Source organism: Artemia sp. Qi Xiang Cuo, chromosome 7 (assembly GCF_049724085.1).
Source record: "Artemia sp. Qi Xiang Cuo chromosome 7, ASM4972408v1, whole genome shotgun sequence".
NCBI classification, from domain to species: Eukaryota; Metazoa; Arthropoda; class Branchiopoda; order Anostraca; family Artemiidae; genus Artemia; species Artemia sp. Qi Xiang Cuo.
In genome coordinates, this window is record NC_142800.1 from 60,498,012 (window position 1) to 60,524,031 (window position 26,020).

The 26,020-nt window shown below is 35.1% G+C and overlaps 1 protein-coding gene across 2 annotated transcripts in view; it reads left to right on the top strand.

Moving 5' to 3' along the window:
• The window catches only part of LOC148950517 (acetyl-coenzyme A synthetase 2-like, mitochondrial), a 417,833-nt gene that overhangs the window by 218,324 nt on the left and 173,489 nt on the right, over positions 1–26,020 (top strand). For both annotated transcript variants that reach the window (XM_089092452.1, XM_089092453.1), the window contains exon 6: positions 12,179–12,326. In XM_089092452.1, coding sequence (XP_088948578.1) covers positions 12,179–12,326 — 148 coding nt within the window. The remainder of the gene's footprint in view (positions 1–12,178; positions 12,327–26,020) is intronic.

Genomic DNA, 26,020 nt, shown 5'->3' on the forward strand with positions numbered 1-26,020 from the left:
CATTTCTTGTTAAATTTTTTTATTTCTTAACCATTTTAAATTGACAACACTGTCCAAACATCACTTGTGTATTATACAGAACACAATCATCCCCTGTCCCCCAAAACACTTTTCAGCCATTTCTTGTTAATTTTTTCATTTCTAAACTATTGTTGGCTAAAGGCAATTCTCCAAAACAAATCAGAAACCGCTCTTGATAGCACAGACTTCAAAAATGGAACTGTGGATACACTTTTCAGCCATTTCTTGTTAATTTTTTTTTTATTTCTAAACTATTGTTGGCTAAAGGCAATTCTCCAAAACAAATCAGAAACCACTCTTGATAGCACAAACTTCAAAAATGGAACTGTGGATAACACACGGGTGATTGACAGCTTTTCCTACAAAAGCATTTCTTAATACGCAATTTGACAATCTCTAGTTTTCGATTTAAAAAAAAAACGGATGTTGACTCGAAAAACACTGGTTGAGCTACATAATTTCGTGCATGCTCCCAAAACATGTTTGACTACTTTATACCAAAAAAAACCTGTCTGCTTAAGTTATATAATTTCGATCATACTCTCAAAACATGTTTGACCACATTATATCTTGCCAACTTTAAAAAAAAATGCGCATGTGATAATTCCATATGCAATTGACAACAATAGCAATAACCAGTCTGGTAATCTGCCTTGGAAAGCTGCCAAGGAACACAAAGGACCAGAATCTAGACGAGGCACCCTACTCATACCATGTCAAACCGCATGTGGTTATCAACGGTTGGTGAAAAGGAATTTTCTTCCATATGACCAGAAAGATATCAGTTTGCAGAAAATATTTATATTAGAAGATATTTTTGGAAAAGAGTGGAAACAGTATTTATCATATAGGGATCGTAGAGTCTTGGTGTAAAATTCCTATTTACAAATATACAAAAATTCTATACTTGTTATGAAAACGCACTTTCATAGGATAGCCGAATCTTTTTCTAACCTTTGGACACTCTTCGCTGTAATCCTCTTACCACTTTATCTAAAAGCTAAGTATTTTTATTAGAATTTCCCAAAATCCCCAAATTGTTTTTCAGAAATGAACTTCAATCGATTATTGAAGTTTAATCAGATAAGTTTTTAAGGAACATCTTTTCAATTTGTTAAACGTCGTGACTTGGCAAAAGTCTGATCCTTAGCTAAGATAAATTGTCTCCTGAGCAACGTCACGTCAACTTTGTTTCAAATAAAACCTCTTTGACCCTAATTCTGTAAAAAGGCCCTTTTTATAGGTTTTTCTATGCATCAAACGCTCTTTCGAAATGCCAAATACTATTTAGTTAGTCTAACGTGAATTTGAATTTGCTCGAGACATGTCTTTGAACTGGAAAGAAGGTATTCTTCTTTCACTTTTTGGATTCTGGATATTGAAAGACATTTTAACAGAAGTATCTTTGGCTATTAATGTTGCTATGTTTTGTACCTGTGGTTATTCTTGTGGTTATTTCAATTTATTAGGCCATATCTGCCAGTCAGACATTAATCCGGGACAATAAAAATTCTAAAGAAAAAACGATAAAAAATGGATGTTTTTAGGGTCAACAAAAATACTGAAAAACAAAGTGAATATTTCGAGAGGACAACCGCCTCCTTTCTTCAGCGCAAACAGAAAATTAGAAACACCAAAGTATCATGTGGCAACCAGCAGCGTAGCATCTGATTCTTAGTAATAATACAGGAAGAACTTTCAGTCTTTCGTAGCTGGAGTAATGAGCAAACTACACTTTGAAGGCATTACGGATGAAGCTTAAACTACTCACTAAAAATCAACTGTATATAATATCTCTATCTCTTTATAAATCTCTATATAATATCTATCTCTATATAAATCAACTCTAAGGCACCCAAAAATGTGGTTTCTCTAAAAAATATTTTAGTGCTATCATACGATTTTATAAACGGTACGTAGATATGAGCAGTAGATTTTAAATTAGCCGTTAAATATCTCTACAGTCTTGCGGTAGCCTTCTAGTCTTGGCAAAAAAAGGCAGATAAGTGCCACCCATGCAAACATGCGATTTTCTTTGTTTTTAGGAAAATGCCAAAAAAAAAAATGTGGAAATACAAAGAAAACCAAAGATCGCGGAGAGTCAACGTGATAAACAAATCAATAAAAAATAACCCATAAAATCCAAAATTAGAAGATTAATGAAATTCAATAAAAACAAATTAGAAGAATTAAACCGAGTGAAAACCTCAGCACTCTACTTCAATTGATAAAGCCCTTAAAAAGAGGGGAAAAAAATAAAATTTTGACTCAGCCTTTGCAGAGCACATTTACGACCACCCGGAACATACTATTCTAATTAACCAAGCTACTTCAATTTCAAATAACAAAGGTATCTTCCAGCAATACAGAGAGGCTCTTGAGATTTATAATTACCAAAATTTTGTTCTAGTTTTGAACAGAGATACTGGTGATTTAAGAATAAGTGACTCATATTTTGTTTTTTTCAAAAGAGAAGCTAATACTTTAGTCATCCCTGAAATAAACCTTGAATGACCTTCGTATTCACAAAATGAAATGCATCCTCAACCTTTCATATCTAAAAGAGCTTTTGCACGAGAAGCGATTATAAATATCAGAAATCATATGACATAGCTGATAGCTCCTCCGTGTAATTAATTGTTGGTTGCTTGCTTAGCGAATGAATTGTTCACCAGGTAGTCATTCACTAGTATCCGAAGAGACTAGTCAAAGATAATTGGATTTTTTGCTAGTCGTGGGTATTGGTAAGTGACTCGCCTTTGGTGTTAGGTTTTTGGTTTTAATTCTTCTAATTTTGATTTTCATTCAATTCTATTCATCTTCTAATTTTGGCTTTTATGCGTTTTTTATTTATTCGTTTTTTTTTCACGTTGACTCTCCGCGTTGTTTGGTTTTCTTTGTCTTTCCACATTTTTTTGGCATTTTTCTCCAAAGTTTCTGTTCGCGCTGAAGAAGGATGGCGGTTCTCCTTCCTAAATATTCGCTTTGTTTTTCAGTATTTTCGTTGACTGAAAAAAAAAATATATTTTTTTGATCTTTTTTTCTTTAGATTTTTTTCTTTTTTATGGCAGGCCAATGTGGTTTAAGAAATTATCTTAATCCTGGACCTCCTACATGCTGTACAGGCATCCTGTTCCTGGACTATAAAAGCATGGCCAGAAATTATGGCAACCAGCCAAGTAGTAAAGCTCCCGTCCTATGCAGAAAATAATAACGATTATTGAAATATCAATTGCATTCTCTAGTTGTTTCAATATCTGACTTTAGCAATCATAGCCATGTGTGTTGAAATAGTCCGATGTACCACTGCTCCTCTTATGCCTCTTGGGTAGTAATATGTGTAGAGACCTTGTTCAAAAATAAAAATGGAGTGCCGTTTAGTCTTAGGCAGACTTTCAAATGGATATGTTGAGCCAAAGGAAGCTATTTCTTGAGTATTGTCTCCTACATATTCTCTTAACTTGCATCAATCATATTGTTTGTCTCCTGTGTTTCTCAAGCATCATTTTAAGGAGAGAAAGCTCTATAGAAAGTGGTGAGTGAATGGACTTTTAGACGACAACCGCTAATGCTAGATTCAACCTTTTTCATTTAGAGGCATAAGTTAGTTAGTCCTGCTGCAGCCTATGAAACTGACCATATTTTCCATGCTCTGGAACAGTGACAAAAAAATTTCTGGCGTCCCATCTATAGACGCTATTTATAATTGGTAGCAGATCTTATTTGTCACTTTTATAAGGATGATTGACCTCGATTGAAGAACGTTTTGGTTGCTTTAAATTACTTCCAAACTTGGTTGTTCATCTAGATCACATTCAGTCACTGTGGGTTTTCGAAGAAAGGTTTAGTTAGAAATGATTTCCCAAGAGGCAAAGCAATTTGACTCTTTTGATTTCATCATTCCTAAAGATGAATTTGGGATGATATCGTGGTACCTTCAAGTAAGTGAGAACCTGCCCTTTCTAATACAGTAAAATTGGCATTTGAGGAATGAATTAAAAGCTTTCAAAATTCTAAAAACAAGAAAATAAAAACAATGAATGACGAAAAAGATGAGAAGCCATATCGTGTGGTTTCACTCCTGGTTTTGACACTGCCTTATGGAAAATCATTCTGAAAATCTGTGCAAAGTAAAAACAGAAAAAAGTTAAGTATATGGTTACTGTGCCAAATTTTATCAAACAGTTCGTGGTAACGAACTGTAAGTAAGGAGCGACCCGTCTCAATAGTAACCGAAACTCTAAAAAACGGGATATTGATACCAATAGATACATCACAAGAATTAGATTTTAATGTTGATTTCAAATATATAAGTTTCATCAAGTTTAGTCTTACCCATCAAAAGTTACGCAATTATTTGGCTGATTTTCGAAAAAAGGGGGAAAGACCCCCTAAAAGTTATAGAACCTTAATGACAATCAAACCATCTTATTCAGCGTATAAGAGAACCCAACTTTAGAGCTTTCAAGCACCTATCTGCAAAAATGTGGAATTTTGTATTTTTTGCCAGAAGAAAGATCACGGATGAGTTTATTTTTTATTTTTTTTTTTTTTCAGGGCTGATCGTATCAACTCAGTGGTCCTAGAATACCGCGGGAGGGCTCATTGGACCAGAAATTAAAAGTTCTAGTGCCCTTTTTAAGTGACAAAAAATGGAGGGCAACTAGATCTCCTCCCATACTCATATTTTTCCCAAAGTCACCCGATCAAAATTTTGAGATAGCTATTTTGTTCAGCATAGTCAAAAATATGATAACTATGTCTTTTAGGATGACTTAATCCCCCGAAGTCCCCGGGGGGAGGGCAGATAGTTATGAACTTTACCCAATGTTAACATATAGTATTGGTTATTGGGAAGTATACAGACGTTTTCAGGGGGGATTTTTTCTGGTAGGTGGGGGGGGGGGGGTATATGGGAGGATCTTTCCATGAAGGAAGTTTTCATGGGGGAAGGGACATTGCTATGAAGGGGGCGCCGGATTTCCCATCATTATTAAAGAAAAAGATCAGAAATTAAATTAAAAAAATAATTTCAACTGAAAGTAAGGAGCAACATCAAAACTTAAAACAAACAGAAAGTATTACGCATGAGATTAGGTTCACCCCCTAGTCAATACTACGCTCTTAAAGCCAAAGATTTTTTAGTTCTTTCATACGATCTGTTTATTATAATTAACGGCCTTTGTGATTAATGGGTCATTTTTAAAGAATTGGAACAAATTTCGAACTTTAGCTTAAAGAGCAAGGTATTGACTAGGGGGCTAACCCCCTAATATACGTATTAAAAATCTATGAATATAGAAGTTCGTTACGTAAGTTAATTCGTAAGTTACGTATATTTATTACTAATAAAAACGTTCGTAAATAAAATTAAACAAGTTTCGAGAAACTCTGTTTTTTTTTAACAATAAAAAACTTTAGCGTAAAGAGCGAGGCGTTGAAGAGGGAACAGCCCCTTTCATATACGGAATAATTTGTGTTGGTTTTAAGTTTTAACGTCGTTCCTTACTTTCAGTTAAAAAAACTTTTTTTTTTTTTTTTTTTTTTTAAGATCTAAAGGAAAGCATTACCAATTCTTTTAACGGACAGTGATTTTGCGCTGCACCAACAGAAATTGTTGGTCAAATCAAACAGAACATGATTATGAACTGTAAGTGTAGGGCAGCTCATGCTAATAACAACCGAGACTCTCAAACAAAGGAATTTTGTTAACAATCCTTGGAACAAAAGATCTGGATTTTATGATTATTCCAAATATGTAAAATTTATTAAGTTTTGAATTACTCATCAAAAGCTACGACCCCAAGAAAATTCACTTAACCCTAAAAGAGAGGGATACACCCCATGAAAGGCAGTGTTATTGATGAAAATTAACCTGTCAAATTCTGGATGTTAGAAGACCCTGGTATTAGATGTTTTAAGCCCCTGTTTACAATATTCTAAATTTTTTTCTTTGGATTTTCGTGAATTGAAGTTATCAAGTATTTTGCAGTAGGTTGCATAGGTTGCATCAAGACATGGCTAATTGTAGACAGAGAAAAGCCAAGACAGATAGTCCAAGTAATTGGGAGGCAAATGTTTAAATGGTTGGGGCACGGGTAAATGGCGGGAGTATGCATGACTCTCTTATTGGACACATACTTGTTTGTTAGTTTTTTAAAAAGGCATGCCTGCCTAGAGTCTCAGGCATGTTGACCAAGAATTTAAAATTGACATTAGACCTTTAGATTGCCTGTAATGAGAGGCAAAGAAGGCACGCCCGCCTATGGTCTTAAGAAGGTTGGCCAAGAATTTAGAATCGACACATGACCATTAATTTGCTTGAAATAACAGGCAAACAATCGTTCAAAGCCATCTTTATCTTTCAAATAGTACCTATTCGTTGCCTAAGCTCAGCCCCACATTCTGAGAAAATTTCAATTTTTCACAAATTTATCAAATTTTTGGGTCACTTGCCCGAGACTCTGGGCGGTTGGGCGCCCCCAAATATCGTCCGAAATTCCTCTCTCAATTTAGCACTTGCTCACGGATGCCCAGCGTCTCCAATCACTTTCCCAATAGTATCTATTCATTGCCTCAGCTCAGTTCAGCAATCTGAGCAAATGTCCACTTTTCCTAGTTTAGGGTCGCTTGCCTGAGACTCTGGGCAGGTGAGGTGGGTGCCTCCAAAAATTGTCCTAAATTCCTCTCTCGCCTTAGAACTTATTCACGTATGCCTAAAGCCGTGAATGGTTAGACTGTTTCCCTAGCGGTAACCATGCATGCGCTACACACATACCAACAATATTTTTTTCATTTTCAGATGGGGACCCAATCTACGCTTAGCATTCAGGTTACACACATACCAACAATATTTTTTTCATGTCCACATAGGGTCCCAATCTACGCTTAGCATTCAGGTTACACACATGCCAACAATATTTTTTTGGCGCGTCATGGGCGCGTGTTTGTTTGTTGTTGTTTTTTTTAGTGGCGATTGTATTGGAGCAATGATCGTAGAATGCTGGGAGGGAGATCATTCGAACGGAGTTGAAAATACTAGTGCTGTTTTCAACTAGCAAAAGAGATTCTGGCACAAAGAAGTGGTGTTTTTTTTACCATTCTTGGCATACACTAACTATTTCGGTTGCAATCGAGTGAAAAATCTGAGACGACAGGTCGATTTATAATTGTAGAGAAGTCTTACATTTAGCTTCCCTGTTTCAGAGGCCATGCTGCCGCGTGGCGGTGTATTTATTCCCAAAGTTATATGCAACCCGTAGAAAATAAACGGACAATATAGAAAGTTTTTGTTAAACTTTATTTAACCGTTTTTTTTATGCTTTATAGAAGTCTTTACAATTGTTTATAGTTGCATCAGTTATATGAAAGGAGAATCGGTGGATCATAGTATGGTCGCATCGAAGGTGCCAGACTCTCTCAAAATTCTATTTTTTGGCCAAAATCTTATAAATTTCATTGCGCTTTCAGAATTGGAGTGGGAGGAGTTTTTTGCCTTACCCTCTTTCATTCTCAGGATTATTTTGGGCTAAACCTGTGATATGGGGACTGCGAGGTGACAGCTCCCCTCTTGTTGTAGTATTATTTTAGATGTAACATAAAATGTTTCGTTCATTTGCATCTCTGCGCAGAAGGGAGAGGTGCGGATGATATCCCCTTTGAGAAAAAATGGTTGAAAACCTCCTTTTAAGAACTGAAAATTTTGACCCTATTTTTTTTATGTATTTCAGGCCTCCTGAAAATTTTTTTATGGGTTGCATTTTTTGGATGATTGGATGAGTAGAGTATTGTTAAACGTGAAAAAAAGGATTGAGGGGGAGGGTGTCGCAGCCTCCCACGAGTTTAAAAGATTACTGGGTCAGACAATTTCCATAAAAAAAAACTAGGAGTAACTTACTAAAGAGTGGCCCTTACCAATTGAAACCAAAACACAAAAAAAAAATTTGGAGTACAATATCAACAGAAACTACTATTTATGTTATACTTAAATTCATTAGTTTCAAATTTGTTTAATTTTTAGAAGGAGAGCTAAATACCACCAAAAGGGATACAATGTTGAGTCTATATACAAAATGCAGTTTTTTTGTTTTTTTTTTATTATTTTTTTTGCAGAGAAGAATGTTTATGCATGCATGCAGAAAGTTGCGTGCCGATTTATGGCATTTTCTCCGGCAAAGCAACGATTTTGCCCACGTAAGGAAAGAATTTTAGCGAATTAAAAACTCTGAAAACTAGTAAAAGGGTATTTTTGGAGCCTCCGAGCCCCAAAAGTCGCACTGGCGTTCGGTATAATCCTGTGAAGATACATGGAGTCCAGAAAACAAAATAATAAAAAAAATTGTACCGTTGCTATTGACCATTTATCCAATAAACCCAGCGGTTATAGCGTACAGCATAGTTGCATACAAGCTATTAGGTGGAGATTAGCAGATTATTTTACGGACTTGTTTACTTACTTACTTTTTGCACGTTCAAGCCGTATCCAGGCTCATCGTGGCGCCCAGCAGACGACGACATGTTTCCTTCCAGAGATTTCGCTCCAGGGTGGCAGGCTCCAATAATTTCAAGCCAGTGACGATCCCAGCGTCGCCCAAACTTTTGAAACCCCCAATAGGCTCTAGGTCAGCCTTGACTGTCCTAAGCCATGTTTTCTTCTTTCCTCCTGCTTTCTTCTTCCATTCTGGTAGTTGAAGGCATCTGAGGCATTTTTTTTGTAATATGCTCTTCTGATCTCCGCATGGTGTGGCCAAACCACCTCAGACGCCTCATTTTGACAACATCAGAGTCAAGTGGGCGATCCCCACCTCTTCTCCTGACCTCTTCGTTCGAGACTCTGTCTGAGAGGCGAATGCCTAGTATATATCGCAGGCATTTGTGATGGAATACGTCCAAGTTGACACTTTCGCTGTTTTCAGTGACTAAGTTCACACCCATAGAGAAGAACAGAGAGTACCATGGCTTCGTAAACTCGTAGCTTTGTGCGTGAAAAGATTTCGCTACGCTTCCAAAGCGAGCTCTTTAGCTGCAGTAAGACGTTCCATGCTGAGGATCTCCTCTGATGAATCTCCAATTGCATTTATCATTGAGCCAACATATATAAACGACTGAACGTCCTCGATTTGACTATCATTTAGGACCACAGGGGTGTCATCCATCCCAGCTGTCCGCATCGTTTCGGTCGTCTTCGGTAGACTTATTTGGAGGTCAGTCAAAAGTGCTCTGCTTGTTACTTCATTAATCATGGCCTGGGCATCCGTAACAGATTCATAAAGTATGTCCACATCATCAGCGTAATCAATATCTGTGACATAGAAGGACGGGCTCACTTCCACACCTTTATACTTGTCGAATAGAATCTAATCAATGACGAAGTTGAATAAGGTCGGTTACAGAACACATCCTTGATGTACACCCTCCTCAATCAGAACCAGATCTGGAAGCTCAGTATCAGCTCTAACTTGGGCCTTTTTCCATTGTAGTATGCCTTCAACAGTCTGATCATCTTCTCAGGGACTCCGTCCTCTCTCATTGCGACCCATATGACGTCCCGATGGACCGAGTCAAAGGCCGTGATGAAGTCGATGAAGATTTGTCTCCTGCTGGAGTTTCGAGCAATGTTCTAGGACCTGTCGGAAGCTAAAGACCTGATCACAGCAGCCCATGTCTGGTCTAAATCCTGCTTGGTTGGGTCGTGTTCGGAAATTTCTAGTGTCTTGGAACCTATTAGAAGTATAATTGCGAACATTTTTGTAGCAATCAGGATGAGGGATATGCGACGGTAGTTTTAAATTCTATTTGGTCTCCTTTTTTGAAGATAGGGACAATTATCGATGTCTTCCACTCATCAGGAATGTATTCATTGTCCTATACATCCGTAAAAATTTCCTGGAGCTCATCTGCAGTCGACTCAGGCAGAACTTTTAGCAGCTCAGCAGAGATGCCATCTATTCCCAGACTTTTGTGGTTTTTTAGCAGTTGGATTGCCTGGACTACTTTCTCTCTAGTACGTGGGTCCGTAGACACATTTTCATAAGAATGGTTTTCAGACGGGTTAGGTGACTTAATGGGGTATTGGTTTCTGCTGCTAGTAATTCCCAGTCTCAGCAATTATTGGAAGTGTGCCAGCAACCTTTCGATACGTTTTTCCCTACTTGTGAGCAGTTTCTCGTCTTTCGCTTTAAGCAGGGGGATGGTAGATTGCTTTCTCTTCCTGGTACATTCTCCAAGAAACGGTTAAAGTTTCCTTAAACAAAAAATCGCGAAGAAAGGAAACGAGGACAATTAACAGCCAGTGAAAAAATTGAAAAATTATGCAAATATTTCGGTCAAGACCTCCGCTTGACCGTCCTCAGTGCAGAATAAAACTGATAAAAATATAAAAACCAAACCTTAAAATAAAAACACGAAACTAAAATTGGACGACCGTTACTTTCACTGAGTTACCCTTTCACCGTTACTAGGAAAGGGTCGTCCAATTTTAGTTTCGTGTTTTTATTTTAAGGTTTGGTTTTTATATTTTTATCAGTTTTATTCTGCACTGAGGACGGTCAAGCGGAGGTCTTGACCGAAATATTTGCATAATTTTTCAATTTTTTCACTGGCTGTTAATTGTCCTCGTTTCCTTTCTTCGCGATTTTTTGTTTATCATGATTAGCCAGTGTGGTCTCAGAAATTATTTAAAGTTTCCTTGTATCATTTCGTGAGGCGGCTTTTTCCATCTCATCGGCCATATTTGACCAGTAGGCCTTTCTGTCGGCTGTAGTTCCTGACGGAGTGGTTTATATGCAGCGGACTTTTTGCTCGTTATCTCCTTCTTCTTTGCAGAGTTTTAGCGTTCTCTCAGAGATCCATTTTTTGGCTTTTCGTTTTAAAACTTCGAGGATGTTTGTTACATCCTCCATTTTCTCTCTATTTTGGAAGCAGGGCATACTAATGAGTTGGAATTCTGATCAATTCCTTCAGCGTCGGCTTGTAGGGTGGCAAAGTGGTTGGAAAGCTTAAGGACAAAGGAATCTCGGTATTTATATATTTTTAATTTAGATACATCTATTTTGTGACTTGGCATGGGCGCCTTCTGCATGCTGAGTCTGAACCTTAGCCTAGTCTGTAATAAGAAGTGGTCGGGTCCATTTTTTTATCCTGTATCAGCACCTCTGTGCACCCTTGAGTCTAACATCATGGTCTTTCACCTTCGCGATATAACCAGGTAATAAGCTTGAGCTTTCACTCTTCCATCGCGGGATTCCCAAGTATATGTGTGACAGGGCTTGGGTCTGAACCCAGTATTAGCCACATCAAGATTGTTCTGCATTGCGAACAGGAGTAGTCTGTTTCCATTAGAGCACCTTTTACCGACGCCATGATTACCAATCGCTTGTTCAAAGTCATTCAGCTTGCCACCAATTCTCTCATTAAAATCGCTTCCAATCACGAGTATGTCTTTTCGGGGGACCTATCAATTACCATCTGAATTTCACTGTAAAACTGATCTTTTAGGTGTTCAGGCGTATCTCTGGTTGGAGTGTATACGCTAAGGACGGTCATGTTGTTATTTTGGCCTTTAAACCTCGCCCATACAATCCTGATAGATACTGCCTCATGTTCAAAGAGCCCAGTGGCTGCTTTTGGGGACAATATGAGACAGTGTTCACTCTCTACTTTTATTTAAAAAAAAACTTATTTTAATATAATGTTCTGAATAAAGAGGATCATTCTCAATAAATTTTGCTGCTCAATTTTGTGCTCAAAATAAAAATTGGGAAACACACGAAAAGAAAAAAGGGAAATAATGTCAAAATTGAGCTTGTTTTTTGTCAATCATTTGTGATTACGTTGTCTTTCGTTGCATTAAAGTATTTATAAATTAGTATTCCTTACCTTGTATTTTTATATATTGCTTTGTATTTCGTAACCTTTACTATGGCAATTTTGGATACCATGCTAACTCGTATGATCTCTTAAACCTTGTCAAAATAGGCCTATGTTTCTTACTATTTTTTTTTTTTGTGCTTTTACACAATATATGAATTTATTTTTGAAAACTAGTAATAGAGTTAATTAGTAATAGAGCTTCGTAAATTCTGGTAGAGCTAAACTCATCCAAAAAGCATTCACAGGCACTTAATAAAATGAAGATTTAGATATTTTTCGTTTTCAGCAAGTATTTGACATTCGGGATGGAGACATTTTTGCCTGCGTGGCTGACATTGGCTGGATTACAGGTCATAGCTACGTTGTATATGGACCATTAGTAAACGGAGTCACCACTGTCCTCTTCGAATCTCATCCTGCTTATCCTAACTATGGTAAGATCTTTATACGGATAACCAGTGGCACATCCAAGGAGATAGATTGGGATGATGGTTCCTTCCTAACTTCTAATAATTAATCTCTTCTAAGCTAAAATAATGCAGATGATTAGAATTTTCAATAAATCCCTTAGACACATGCTTTAACAATCGTTTGTCCATTGGAAATATTTACATAGCCGGTCCCATGCCAAATTATATCCTTTAAAAGGTTCTAATTTCCTCTTTTATTATCAGAAAAGGTTCTAGGAATCATTGGAAAGTGTAAGTTTTACTCTGATTTTGTGTATTTTATAGGGGAGAAATGGATATGAAAGTGCAATCCTGCCCCCCCCCCCTTACAAATATTGATTTAAATCAAAAGAATGGTTATTTTATACCCAACTTCTGATTTTATCGTTCTTATTTTAAATCTAGATGCTTTTGAAGTATAAATATGGGTGGTTCTAAGCGATTCTTTTCTTCTTTTTAATAGAAAAAAATGATCTCGTCCAAGTGGTTTTTAAACTAATTATCATTGAGTCTCTACAAGATGAATGAGTTGCCCTTTTTGTGAAGTTTGACTCGAAATGATATTCAATGTTTTTCCCAGAAGGAAATTCTTGAAGGAAATAAAGAAAATTCTTTCCTTAAAGCTAGTTGATATTCAAGTTTAGGCAAAAAAGCCCATTTTTGTAAAGGAAAGTTTAATCTGAATTATACCTCTACAGATTGATTCTTATTTTTCGACATTTTTCTGGAAGAGCTTTAAAATGAAACTCTGACAAAACCGACAAAACAAAACTAATTCAAGGCCACGGGCAAGGATGGGTAGCTGATATTTTCAAGATGTCATTTGTGATTTATACATTTTATCATTTTGTTAACTGTTATTCACTTAATTTTCTAAGTTATGACTCCGACTCCTTGGATTTTTAACGGTATCTGATTCTGAATCCAAAATATTAATCCATAGGCGCTAAAAAACATGAAATGATGATGTGTTAGAGGTAATTATTTTGTTAGAATTAATTAAAAAAAACTTTTTCCACAAAATAAGTTTTTCAAAGAAAAGGAAAGAACTCCATTAAACCAAAAGTGTAAATCAAATAATTTACCAACCGTGAAACTAACCACAAATCAGCATCGATAAATAAATGAAACCCAAAACGAACAGAAATTACAATAAATAACCGAGTCAAACTCAAAACGAGCAGAAATTAACATGAGTAGGGTTCAAAATCCCTATGCCTTCCCAAGGCCAGAACATAATTTGCACTTGACTAAAAAAAATATAAATGTTTTTATTTTTATAACTTTAATAAATCAAATAATATTAACGTTTTGATTACCAAATATCAGTATATGTAAACTGACAATGCACATTCATTTGTATTTTTTTTTTCAGTAAAGTGCAAATTATGCTTAGGCCTTGGGAAGGCATAGGGGTTTTGAACCGTATTCATGTTAATTTCTGCTCGTTTTGAGTTTGACTCGGTTATTTATTGTAATTTCTGTTCGTTTTGGGTTTCATTTATTTATCGGTGCTTATTTGTGGTAGTTTCACGCTTGGTAGATTATTTTACTTTATTTTTGCTCATTTTTGGTTTAATGGAGTTCTTTACATTTCGTTGAAAAACTTATTTGTGGAAAAAGTTTTTTTTAAATTGCTGTTCGTTTTATATTGACATAGTCTTTTCAGGGAAAAAGAAAATAATTATTTAAGTCTTCTCGTTTTTTAAGACTTTATAGTTTGGCCTGCTATTTGTATGCTGGAGAAAAATTTAAAAAAATCTTTAACAACATACACCCTTTTAAAATCTGGACACAAATAGCAGTGTTTAATTTGGTTTCATACCTCCTCTAGTTGATCTGAAGCAGAAAACTTGATACCATTCGCAAAAAAAAATCTGTTTACTTTCTTTGATAGCCTGGATACACTTACGCTATTTTGACTTGATTAAATTTTAAGAGCAGAAGTAGCCCCGAATGTTTGAACATAATATCCTGAGTCGTTCTTGGGATACTACTGAGATGCCTTATTGGGAATTAGCATTAACACAGTGCATTTTGATTCAATATCAAGGCAATATTTAATATTTAAACATAATGGGAAAATTGGAGGGTGGGCGTGGGAGGGGGACTAGTTACCCTCCAATCACTTTCGACCATTAAAAAGATCGTTAGTCCTTTTTATTTTGAATCGAATGAGCCCTTTTCGAAGTTCCTAAGACAACTCCTTCGATACGAAGTGCCCTGGTAAAAATAATAATAATAATAATAAGACATTGTGTGCACATCGATCTTTTCTATAAAAATATCAAGCCTTCAAATCTTTTTCGACTATTAAAAAGGGCACTAGCCATTTCAATTTCCAATCCGATGAGCCCTTTTTGAGTTTCTACAACAAAGCTTTCTATAAATACTTTATATGCCCCCAGGGCATAAATTACAACCCTTGCCCTGAGGACTGTGAGGGGGTTGTCATCCTCAAAGACCTAATTTTCAGGACTTTCAACTAAGTAAATGGTTATCTAATAATTTTGATTGGATGTGTCTGGGTGAAAGGTGGGCATGAGAGGGGGGTAAGTTGCCCTCAAATCACTTTCGAATATTAAAAAGGACACCAGCCCTTTGAATTTCCAATCGAATGAGCCCTTTTTCAAGTTTCTATGACAAACCTTTCAATAAAAACGTTATATGCCCCCAGGGCATAAATTACCCTTACCCTGAGGGCTGTGTTGGAAGTATCCTCCTCTTAGATATAATTTCCGGACTTTTCAACTACTTTGAACAAAATGGCTATCTCAAAATTTTGATTGGATGTGTAATTAAAAGTCTATTAAAAGGGCACTAGCCATTTCAATTTCCAATCAAATGAGCCACTTTTTAAGTTTCTATGACAACGCTTTCTATAACAAAAAACCTTATATGCCCCAAGGGCATAACTTACAACCCTTACACTGAGGGCTGTGGCGGAGTGTCCTTCTCAAAAACATAATTTCTATCTTGAAATCAACTACGCTGAACAAAATGGTTATCTCAAAATTTTGATTGGATGTGTTTTGGGAAATGATAGACATGGGAGGGGTATTAGTTGTTTTCCAATCACTTTCGATTTTTAAAAAGGGCACAAACCAATCCAATTTCCAATCGGATGAGCCCTTTTCGAAGTTTCTACGACAACTCCTTCGATACGAAGTGCCCTGGTCTAAGACGAAGAAAAAAAATACCTTGTGCCAATATCGTTCTTTACTTAGGCAGCGCTATTGCGCTGCCTATGAAAAAAGGAAGAAGAAGAAGAAAAGAACTGTTCTCCTACTCTAGCAATTGAGATAAAAGTGCACTTTAACGAGGTCTTGACCTTACTTATCTATCCAATTACCTAGGAGAAAACAATATAACCAAACCGTCAACCAAATCGAAATGTCAAAATCCATTCAAAGTCGTCATTAATAAACGTAAGCTCTTGTAAATTTTCAAGAAAAAGCACCTCTAATCTAACGAAATATTTCCAAGTGATTACCTCCCACTAGGACTCCTCAGGGGAGTACCACTTGCCTAAATGGATTTTGATGCATTAGATTCTTTACCTGGCAAGGTAGAGCGTCTACTGTAAAGCTCTTTTATGGTATCCTTACCTGTGGTATCTTTCACCTGTTTGGTAAAACTTGTGAAATACATGGCCACTAGTAAAATTATTCAAAAATACCTACAAAATAAGGTTAGTTCAATCCATATTAGAATCCCTTAAGTCAGTGAAACCTAAATACAAATCTGGAACAATTACAGTCTTTACGGGCCGGAGGTGGGTTATAAAACAAAGTGCTTTATTGGTTTCTGGAACTAATTGTAAATTTAAAGCCTTTCAAGCTGGTCCTAGAACCTTGTATAAATACAAAACCCCAAAACAAAAATGAAAGAGAAATTACATTAAAATATCCGTCAGTATTTCCTGATAATTTTTGTATATTTACCTAAAAATTCATTATACAGAAAGCTAAATATTTTAAACTGCCTAATAATTTTATTGACTTTCCTCTTAAGATCAATTTCTGGCTAAGCGTTTGACATCTATTTTTAAAGTAAAATTTCAGCCTGAATAAATATATGTTAAAAAACGAGAAATTAAAGGAATTCTATTTTCTTTTTGCTTCGGGTAACGGGAAAGAGACATTTTTTGTCTTCTAAATGTTTCTATGTCTGGTACAAAAATATACTTTTCCCATTTCTACCTCCTACACTCTGATCACTAGCTCCATTAGTTTATTTAGTAAAAACCTTCCTCCCTCGTCGTGGGGGGGGATATCTTATAGGTATGGTAAGAACTAAAGAACTAGATTATCATTTCCTCTTTCTCCCCGCCATAGAACAATAAAAATGATGTCAAAGATCCAAAGTTATAGGAAATCACTGACCTATAAAATCAAATATTTTCTCTTCCCTAGGCCAGGTTCCAGGAAAAGTATTTACTTTCAGAGAATTAGGTTATAACTGGATGCACATGACTTCATTTCTTTGAGAATGGAATTCGTTCTGTGGCACAAGGAAAAGACACTTTGCTCTTCTTTGGTTTGATTGCCCGGATGTAATTGTTCTTAAACCAAAAAAAATTTCTGCTTTCCCCCACTGCTACTTTAGATAATTTGTTAAAACAAACTGCTTTAAATTTATAATTGCAATGAAAGGAAAATGTAAAAACAGGTAAAACTTTTAATTAAAACAGTGAGCATTCACTGTATAGTTAAAAATTTTATCCGCAATTATATTTTCATATCATTTGGTTATGGTCCAAATTTTGAAGGTCATCTTCACTTATCTAATTTTTCTTCTAAATAGAGAACTTTTGAACATTTGAACGCTCGCAGATTTACTATAGATCAGGTTTCGGAGTTTTTTGGTCCCACAAGAAAGTTTGTCTTAGGGCTAGCCCTAAGTTTATAGTAGTTAGTTTATACTAAATAGAATAAAGAGATAGAAATCCCCTCCTCCTCCCCCCTCTTACAGAGGTCGGACTAAATATGGACTCTTTAAAAATCACACAAGACGCTTACTCTTGCTTTACACCATGTGGTTGGGATCCGACAACATCTTCTCTAGATATCCAGATTACAATAATTGATGGACTCTCCCTACTTTCAATTCCTCACAGAGGCTTTGTGTAGAAGCCCAGATAATAAGGTTTTAGGGACGCCTTCAGAGGTCAGGGTTGTGGTCATACACACCAAGAATATGACTAAGAGGCTACCTCTTGTTCTCTACTTGGGTTGATTGAGTTTCAGAGGCCTCTTCCGAAAGATATCTTGGCTCAAAGAGATCAGTGTTACCATCTATTTTCCCCACAAAAGTAGAATTGGCCTCTAAATTCAGAAATTTAAGCACAAATACCACATAAAATTGTATTTCTGACTAGTTTTTATTGAGGAGATCAGAGATCAGGAACCCACTCCCCCACATTGGATGGGTGTGAGCTCAAGAAAGGCAAAATAGGACACCTACTCTTACCAATTGAGTAGTTTCTAACGCTGCCATTTGTGAAGTCTTGCTTTATTTCAGATGTCGATTTTTTCTTTACTGTTGGATGTTAACAGGCTAGTTGAGCCAATCCTTCGTGACGCCTTATATCGTCCCATATACCAGGGCCCCATTTTTCGTTTCTCTGAAATGTACATTTGAGGGGGCAAGAAAATTCCTTATTTAATCGTGCTACGAATCTCTGATAAATAATGAACGAGTTGTCCCTGTTTGATTTTTTCATTTTGGTGCTGGGTTTGTGGATATATGAATTCCTCCCTTAGGCAAGGCCCAAGAATTGCATAAATAATACAGGAATATTTTTGACTAATCTTGCCAATTCCCTTCTTCGAAATCCAAAACTGGGTTGCGATGGCTATACAGCCCATTATCCCGATTGTTCTACATTGGAGACATGTTGGATGGTAGTAGAACCTGTTGCCAAGCTGTTTTGTAGTTGTTGGAGATATTGACCAGAGGTAAGATAGAAAACTAAAAGATAATTGGAGGCTTTGAAGCTGGTGTTTTGTGTTTTCTTTTTGTCCTTAGAGATTGTGACCAGTGGGGCATTGCGGCGGCCATTTATCTTAGGAGGGAGGCGTTAGGCCCGTGGCCCTGATTATTACATAAATGTCCTGATTCTCCTATATATAAACTACTTTCACGCGCGCTTTCAATGCATTAATTTTTCAAGCTTAAATATGACCAAGAGAACACATTAGCTTATAGCATCAATATTTCTCTATAAATCATCATACTATCTTACATAATCTTTCTTCATTGATTTTACTTTCTGGATTCTGTTGAATTGAGTTTTAGACGGTCATTCTTCTAATGGGTTGGAGAGGCGTCTTTACTTTTTGTGTGTATAGATGTTTTATAGTCAGTCCTTGTTGAAGAAAAGTCAAAGTTCAAGTAAGCCCACATTCACATGAGTTAGTTAAGAGTTCAAGGTTTGTGTTGATCTGACAGTTCGGTCAGTAAAAGTGAGTTATATTTTCTAAGCCCGTTTTGGTTATCCAAGCGGATAACCAAAATGGAAAGTGATATATATATATATATATATATATATATATATATATATATATATATATATATATATATATATATATATATATATATATATATATATATATATATATATATATATATCACCCTCGAACATATAATGCCAATAATCAATAAACTAGTTCCTGAAAAGAAACATGTGTATTTTATGCATCAAGGTTTTCTTGAAAAATGATATTTCGATGGCTACTCAATAACTGTCTAAGGCTACTGGTGATTACATTTAGTATCGACTTAAAAATTAAACTTTGTATTTCGTGACTCTTATGTAGTTGGTATTCATTTTGTTTTTGCATTGTCTCTCACGATATCTGGTTTCAAGATTGATTTTAATCACGAGGAAACACTAAGATACTTTGTTAAAATAGCATAAAACTTCCCTAGATTGTTTTGATTTTCACGGAATGACCAAAATTAGAAATCGGATGAAAATATTGTATATCAGTATGATGGAATCTAAAAATAAGTTTGAAGACAGGATACCTACCATGAGCTGCAATTTAACCTAGTTATAAAGAATGCAAATCTTTTATAAAAACAAATTAAATAAAAAAACAAGTTTTTTTAACTGAAAGTAAGGAACGACGTTAAAACTAAAAACGAACAGAAATTATTCCGTATATGAAAGGGGCTGTCCCCTCGTCAACGCCTCACTCTTTACGCTAAAGTTTTTATTGTCTAAAAAGAAGAGTTGTGAGAAAGTAAAACTTTAGCGTAAAAAGCGAGGCGTTGACGAGGGGACAGCCCCTTTCATATACGGAATAATTTCTGTTCGTTTTAAGTTTTAACCTCGTTCCTTACTTTCAGATAAAAAAAAACTTTTTTTTTTTATTTAGTTTTTGAACATTTTTGAATTAATGCAGGTTTTGATTTTGGCTCACCGTACATGAATAATTAAAACAAAATTTGCATATTAATTTTACACCCTCTCAAAAAATGGAAAATTCCCCATTTTTGTAGATAGGATCTTGAAACCTCTACATTAGGGTTCTCTGATACGCTGAATATGATGGTGTGATTTTCATTAAGGTTCTATAGCTTTTAGGGGGTCTTTCCCCCTTTTTTCGAAAATCAGCCAAATTTTCTCTGGCGCGTAACTTTTGATCGGTAAGATTAAACTTGATTAAACTCATATATTTGAAATCAGAATTAAAATCTGATTCTTTTGATGTATCTATTGGTATCAATAGATATTGATGTATCTATTGGTATCCGTTTTTTAGAGTTTCGGTTACCATTGAGCCGGGTCGCTCCTTACTTACAGTTCGTTACCACAAACTGTTTGAAAAAAAACTTGTTTTTTTTAGGTAAGGAGCGACCCGGATCAATGGTAACCGAAACTCTAAAAAACGGAATTTTGATATCAATAGATACATCAAAAGAATCAGATTTTAATTCCGTGGAGGATGTTTCTTTGGGGTAAGGGACATTTCTATGAAGGGGGCGCCGGATTTCCAAGCATTATTTAAAAAACGATCAGAAATTAGATTAAAAAAAACAAGTTTTTTCAACTGAAAGCAAGAAGCAACATTAGAACTTAAAACGAACAGAAATTATTCCGTATATGAGGGTGTGCTCCCCCAAGTCAATACCTCGTTCTTTACGCTACAGTTTTTTTTTAGTGCTTTCAAAATAGCTATCTATTCTAATTAAAAGGCCTTTGTGATTCAGGAGTTTGTTAATTAAATTTTTTTTTAAGTTTTAACGTAAAGAGCGTGGTATTGACTAAGGGGAGAACCCCCTCATATACGTAATAACATACGTAATAAAAAAAACAATATATAAAACAAGCGATACGGCTCAATAGTAATCAAAACTTTTAAAAACGGAATTTTGATGTCAATAAATGTATCAAAAGAATGGGCTTATAATGCTGATTCTAAATATATATATTTTATTAAGTTTAGTAGTACTCATCAAAGGCTACGAGCCTGAGAAAATTTACCTGATTTTTTAAAGAGGGGAGAAACATCCCTTACAAGTGAAAAAATTTTAATGAAAATTACACCGTCAAATTCAGTGTATCAAAAAACCCTATTACATAGGTTTCAAGCTCATATCGGCAAAAATCTGCAACTTTGTATTTTTTGCCAAAAGAAAAATATACGAATATAGAAGTTCGTTACGTAAGTTAATTTGTAAAGTACGTCAGAACCAAATTTAGAGACAGCCATTTAGCAAAAGAAAAGTAAAATTTTTATGCAAAGTTTGTTTACTTATTCAATGACGGTGAGCCAAAATAAAAGCTGCATTAACTAAAAAACGATCAGAAATTAAATAAAAAAAAACAAGTTTTTTTAATATCGGTCCTTACTTCCAGTTTAAAAAAACTTGTTTTTTTTATTTATTGAGCAATGGGCAAAGTTCATAATTTGCAGCCCTTCCCCTGGGAACTGTGGGGAATTAAGTCATCCTAAAAGACATATTTATTAGATTTTCGACTATGCTGAACAAAATGGCTATCTCAAAATTTTAATTGGGTGACTTTGAGAAAAAAATGAGCATGGGAGGGGGCCCAGTTGCCCTCCATTTTTTGGCCACGTAAAAAGGGCACTAGAACTTGTAATTTCCGTTCCATTGAGCCCTCCTACGATATTCTAGGACCACTGGGTCAATACGATTACCCCTGGGGAAAAGAAAAAAAACAAATAAACACATCCGTGATCTTTCTTCTGGCAAAAAATGGAAAATTCCACATTTTTGTAGATAGGAGCTTGAAACCTCTACAGCAGGGTTCTCTGATACGCTGAATAAGATGGTGTGATTTTCATTAAGGTTCTATAATTTTTAGGGGGTCTTTCCCCCCTTTTTCGAAAATCAGCCAAATTTTCTCAGGCACGTAACTTTTGATGGGTAAGATTAAACTTTATGAAACTTATATATTTGAAATCAGAATTAAAATCTGATTCTCTTGATGTATCTATTGGTATCAAAATTCCGTGTTTTAGAGTTTTGGTTACCATTGAGCCGGGTCGCTCCTTACTTACAGTTCGTTACCACGAACTGTTTGATAAAAAAAACTTGTTTTTTTTATTTAATTTTTGAACGTTTTAGAATTAATGCAGGTTTTGATTTTGACTCACCGTAAATGAATAATTAAAACCAAATTTGCATATTAATTTTACGCCCTCTCAAAAAATGGAAAATTCCACATTTTTGTAGATAGGAGCTTGAAATCTATACAGTAGGGTTCTCTGATACGCTGATCTGATGGTGTGATTTTGATTAAGGTTCTATAATTTTTAGGGGGTCTTTCCCCCTTTTTTCGAAAATCAGCCAAATTTTCTCAGGCGCGTAACTTTTGATGGGTAAGATTCAACTTGATGAAACTTATATATTTGAAATTAGCATTAAAATCAGAATTAAAATCTGATTCAGAATTAAAATCTGATTCGTTTGATGTATCTATTGGTATCAAAATTCCGTTTTTTAGAGTTTCGGTTACCATTGAGCCGGGTCGCTCCTTACTTAATGTTCGTTACCACGAACTGTTTGATAAAAAAAAATTGTTTTTTTATTGCTAAAGTGAAAGGGGCTGTCCCCTCCTCGACGCCTCGCTCTTTACGCTAAAGTTTTTTTATTGTTTTAAAAAATAAAGTTGTGAGACAGAGTCAAACTTTACCGTAAAGAACGAGGCTATGAGGAGGGGACAGCCCCTTTCATATACAAAATAATTTCTGTTCGTTTTAAGTTTTAATGTAGCTCCTTACTTTCAGTTTAAAAAACTTGTTTTTTATTTAATTTCTGATCGTTTTTTAGCTAATGCAGCTTTTATTTTGGGTCACCGTCATTGAATAAGTAAACAAAATTTGCATAAAAATTTTACTTTTCTTTTGCTAAATGGCTGTCTCTAAATTTGGTTCTGACATAATTTACAAATTAACTTATGTAACGAACTTCTATATTCGTATATTTTTCTTCTGTCAAAAAATACAAAGTTGCAGATTTATGCAGATATGAGCTTGAATCCCATGTAATAGGGTTTTTTGATACCCTGAATCTGACGGTGTGATTTTCATTAAAATTCTTTCACTTGTAGGGGATGTTTTCCCCCTCTTTATAAAATCAGGTAAATTTTCCGTTTTTTAGAGTTTCGGTTACCATTGAGCCGGGTCGCTCCTTACTTACAGTTCGTTACCACGAACTGTTTGATAAAAAAAACTTGTTTTTTTATTTAATTTTTGAACGTTTTTGAATTAATACAGGTTTTAATTTTGGCTCGCCGTACATGAATAATTAAAACAAAATTTGCATATTAATTTTACTTTTAATTGGTTAAATGGCTTTTATCGAAACTTGTTTAATTTTATTTACGAACATTTTTATCAGTAATAAATATACGTAACTTACGAATTAACTTACGTTATAAAAATTATACGTAACTACGAATTAACTTACGTTATATAAATTAAATAAAAAAACAAGTTTTTTAAACTGAAAGTAAGGATCAACATTAAAACTTAAAACAAACAGAAATTATTCCGTATATGATAGGGGCTGTCCCCTCCTCGACGCCTCGCTCTTTTCGCTAAAGTTTTTTTTATTGTTTTAAAAAATAAAGTTGTAAGACAGAGTCAAACTTTAGCGTAAAGAACGAGGCTATGAGGAGGGGACAGCCCCTTTCATATACAGAATAATTTCTGTTCGTTTTAAGTTTTAATGTAGCTCCTTACTTTCAGTTTAAAAAACTTGTTTTTTTATTTAATTTCTGATCGTTTTTTAGCTAATGCAGCTTTTATTTTGGATCACCGTCATTGAATAAGTAAACAAAATTTGCATAAAAATTTTACTTTTCTTTTGCTAAATGGCTGTCTCTAAATTTGGTTCTGACATAATTTACAAATTAACTTATGTAACGAACTTCTATATTCGTATATTTTTCTTCTGTCAAAAAATACAAAGTTGCAGATTTATGCAGATATGAGCTTGAATCCCATGTAATAGGGTTTTTTGATACCCTGAATCTGACGGTCTGATTTTCTTTAAAATTCTTTCACTTGTAGGGGATGTTTTCCCCCTCTTTAAAAAATCAGGTAAATTTTCTCAGGCTCGTAGCCTTTGATAAGTAATACTAAACTTAATAAAATTTATATATTTAGAATCAGCATTATAAGCCCATTCTTTTAATACATTTATTGACATCAAAATTCCGTTTTTAAAAGTTTCGATTACTATTGAGCCGTATCGCTTGTTTTTTTTATTGTTTTTTTTTTACGTATATGAGGGGGTTCTCCCCTTAGTCAATAGCACGCTGTTTATGTTAAAAGTAAAAAAAAATTAATTCACAAACCCCTGAATCACAAAGGCCGTTTAATTAGAATAGATAGGTCTTTTGAAAGCACTAAAAAAAACTGTAGCGTAAAGAGCGAGGTATGGACTTGGGGGAGAACCCCCTCATATACGTAATAATTTCTGTTCGTTTTAACTTCTAATGTTGCTTCTTAATTTCAGTTGAAAAAACTTTTTTTTTTTAATTTAATTTCTCATCGTTTTTTAAATAATGCTTGGAAATCCGGCGCCCCCTTCATAGAAATGTCTTTTACCCCAAAGAAACATCCTCCACGGAAAGATTTTTCCGAATAACCCCATCCTCCAGCCCCCCCCCCACCAGAAAAAAAATCCTTCCTGAAAATGTCTGTATACTTCCCAATAACCAATACAATATGTAAGCAATGGGCAAATTTCATAACTTGCAGCCCTTCCCCTGGGAACTCTGAGGGATTAAGTCATCCTGAAAGGCATATTTATTAGATTTTCGACTATGCTGAACAAAATGGCTATCTCAAAATTTAAATTGGGTGAATTTGAGAAAAAAATGAGCGTGGGAGGAGCCTAGTTGCCCTCCATTTTTTGGTCACTTGAAAAGAGCACTAGAACTTTTCATTTTCGTTCCAATGAACCCTCCTACGATATTTTAGGACCACTGGGTCAAGACGGTTACCCCTGGGAAAAAAAAAAGAAACAAATAAAAACGCATCCATGACCTTTCTTCTGGCAAAAAATGGAAAATTCAACATTTTTGTAGATAGGAGCTTGAAACCTCTACAGTAGGGTTAGCTGATACGCTGAATATAATGGTGTGATTTTCATTAAGGTTCTATAACTTTTATGGGGTCGTTCCCCCTTTTTTCGAGAATCAGCCAAGTTTTCTCAGGCGCGTAACTTTTGATGGTTATGATTCAACTTGATGAAACTTATATATTTGAAATCAGAATTAAAATCTGATTCTTTTGATGTATCTATTTTTATCAAAATTCCGTTTTTTAAGAGTTTCGGTTACCATTGAGCCGGGTCGCTCCTTACTTACATTTCGTTACGACGAACTGTTTGATAAAAAAAGACTTTTTTTTTTTATTTAATTTTTGAACGTTTTTCAATTAATCCAGGTTTTGATTTTGGCTCACTGTACATAAATCATTAAAACAAAATATGCATGTTAATTTCACTTTTATTTGATTAAATGGCTTTCTCGAAACATGTTTAATTTTATTTACGAACATTTTTATTAGTAATAAATATACGTAACTTACGAATTAACTTACGTAACGAACTTCTATTTTCATATATTTTTAATAAGTATATTAGGGGGTTCGCCCCCTAGTCAATACCTTGCTCTTTAAGCTAAAGTTCGAATTTTGTTCTTATTCTTTAAAAATAACCCCTTAATCATAAAGGCCGTTAATTAGAATAAATAAGTCTTTTTGGAGAAAATGTAACTCTGATTGGAAACTACATAGCCATGGTGTAACGTCGGTCGCATCTAGAGCGTAAAAGTATCTATTTGAGACACGAGATAGAAAGTTCTGTATCTCGTCTAAATCTCACGGAGATCATTTTTGAAAAGTCACTCTCGAAATCTTAAATTGCATGTTTCTTTTATGAAACATTTCATTCTGGTCAATCCTCTTGAAAATTAAACAGTTCATGGTAACGAACTGTAATCAAGGGTCGCTAAGTAAGGGTCGCTGTAAGCGGGTCGCTATCTGGCTCAATAGTAACTGAAACTCTAAGAAACGGGATTTTGATACCAATAGTTGCATAAAAAGAATTGGATTTTAATACTGATTTCAAATATATAAGTTTTGTCAAGTTTAGTCTTACCCATCAAAAGTTACGAATTACAGTAGAGA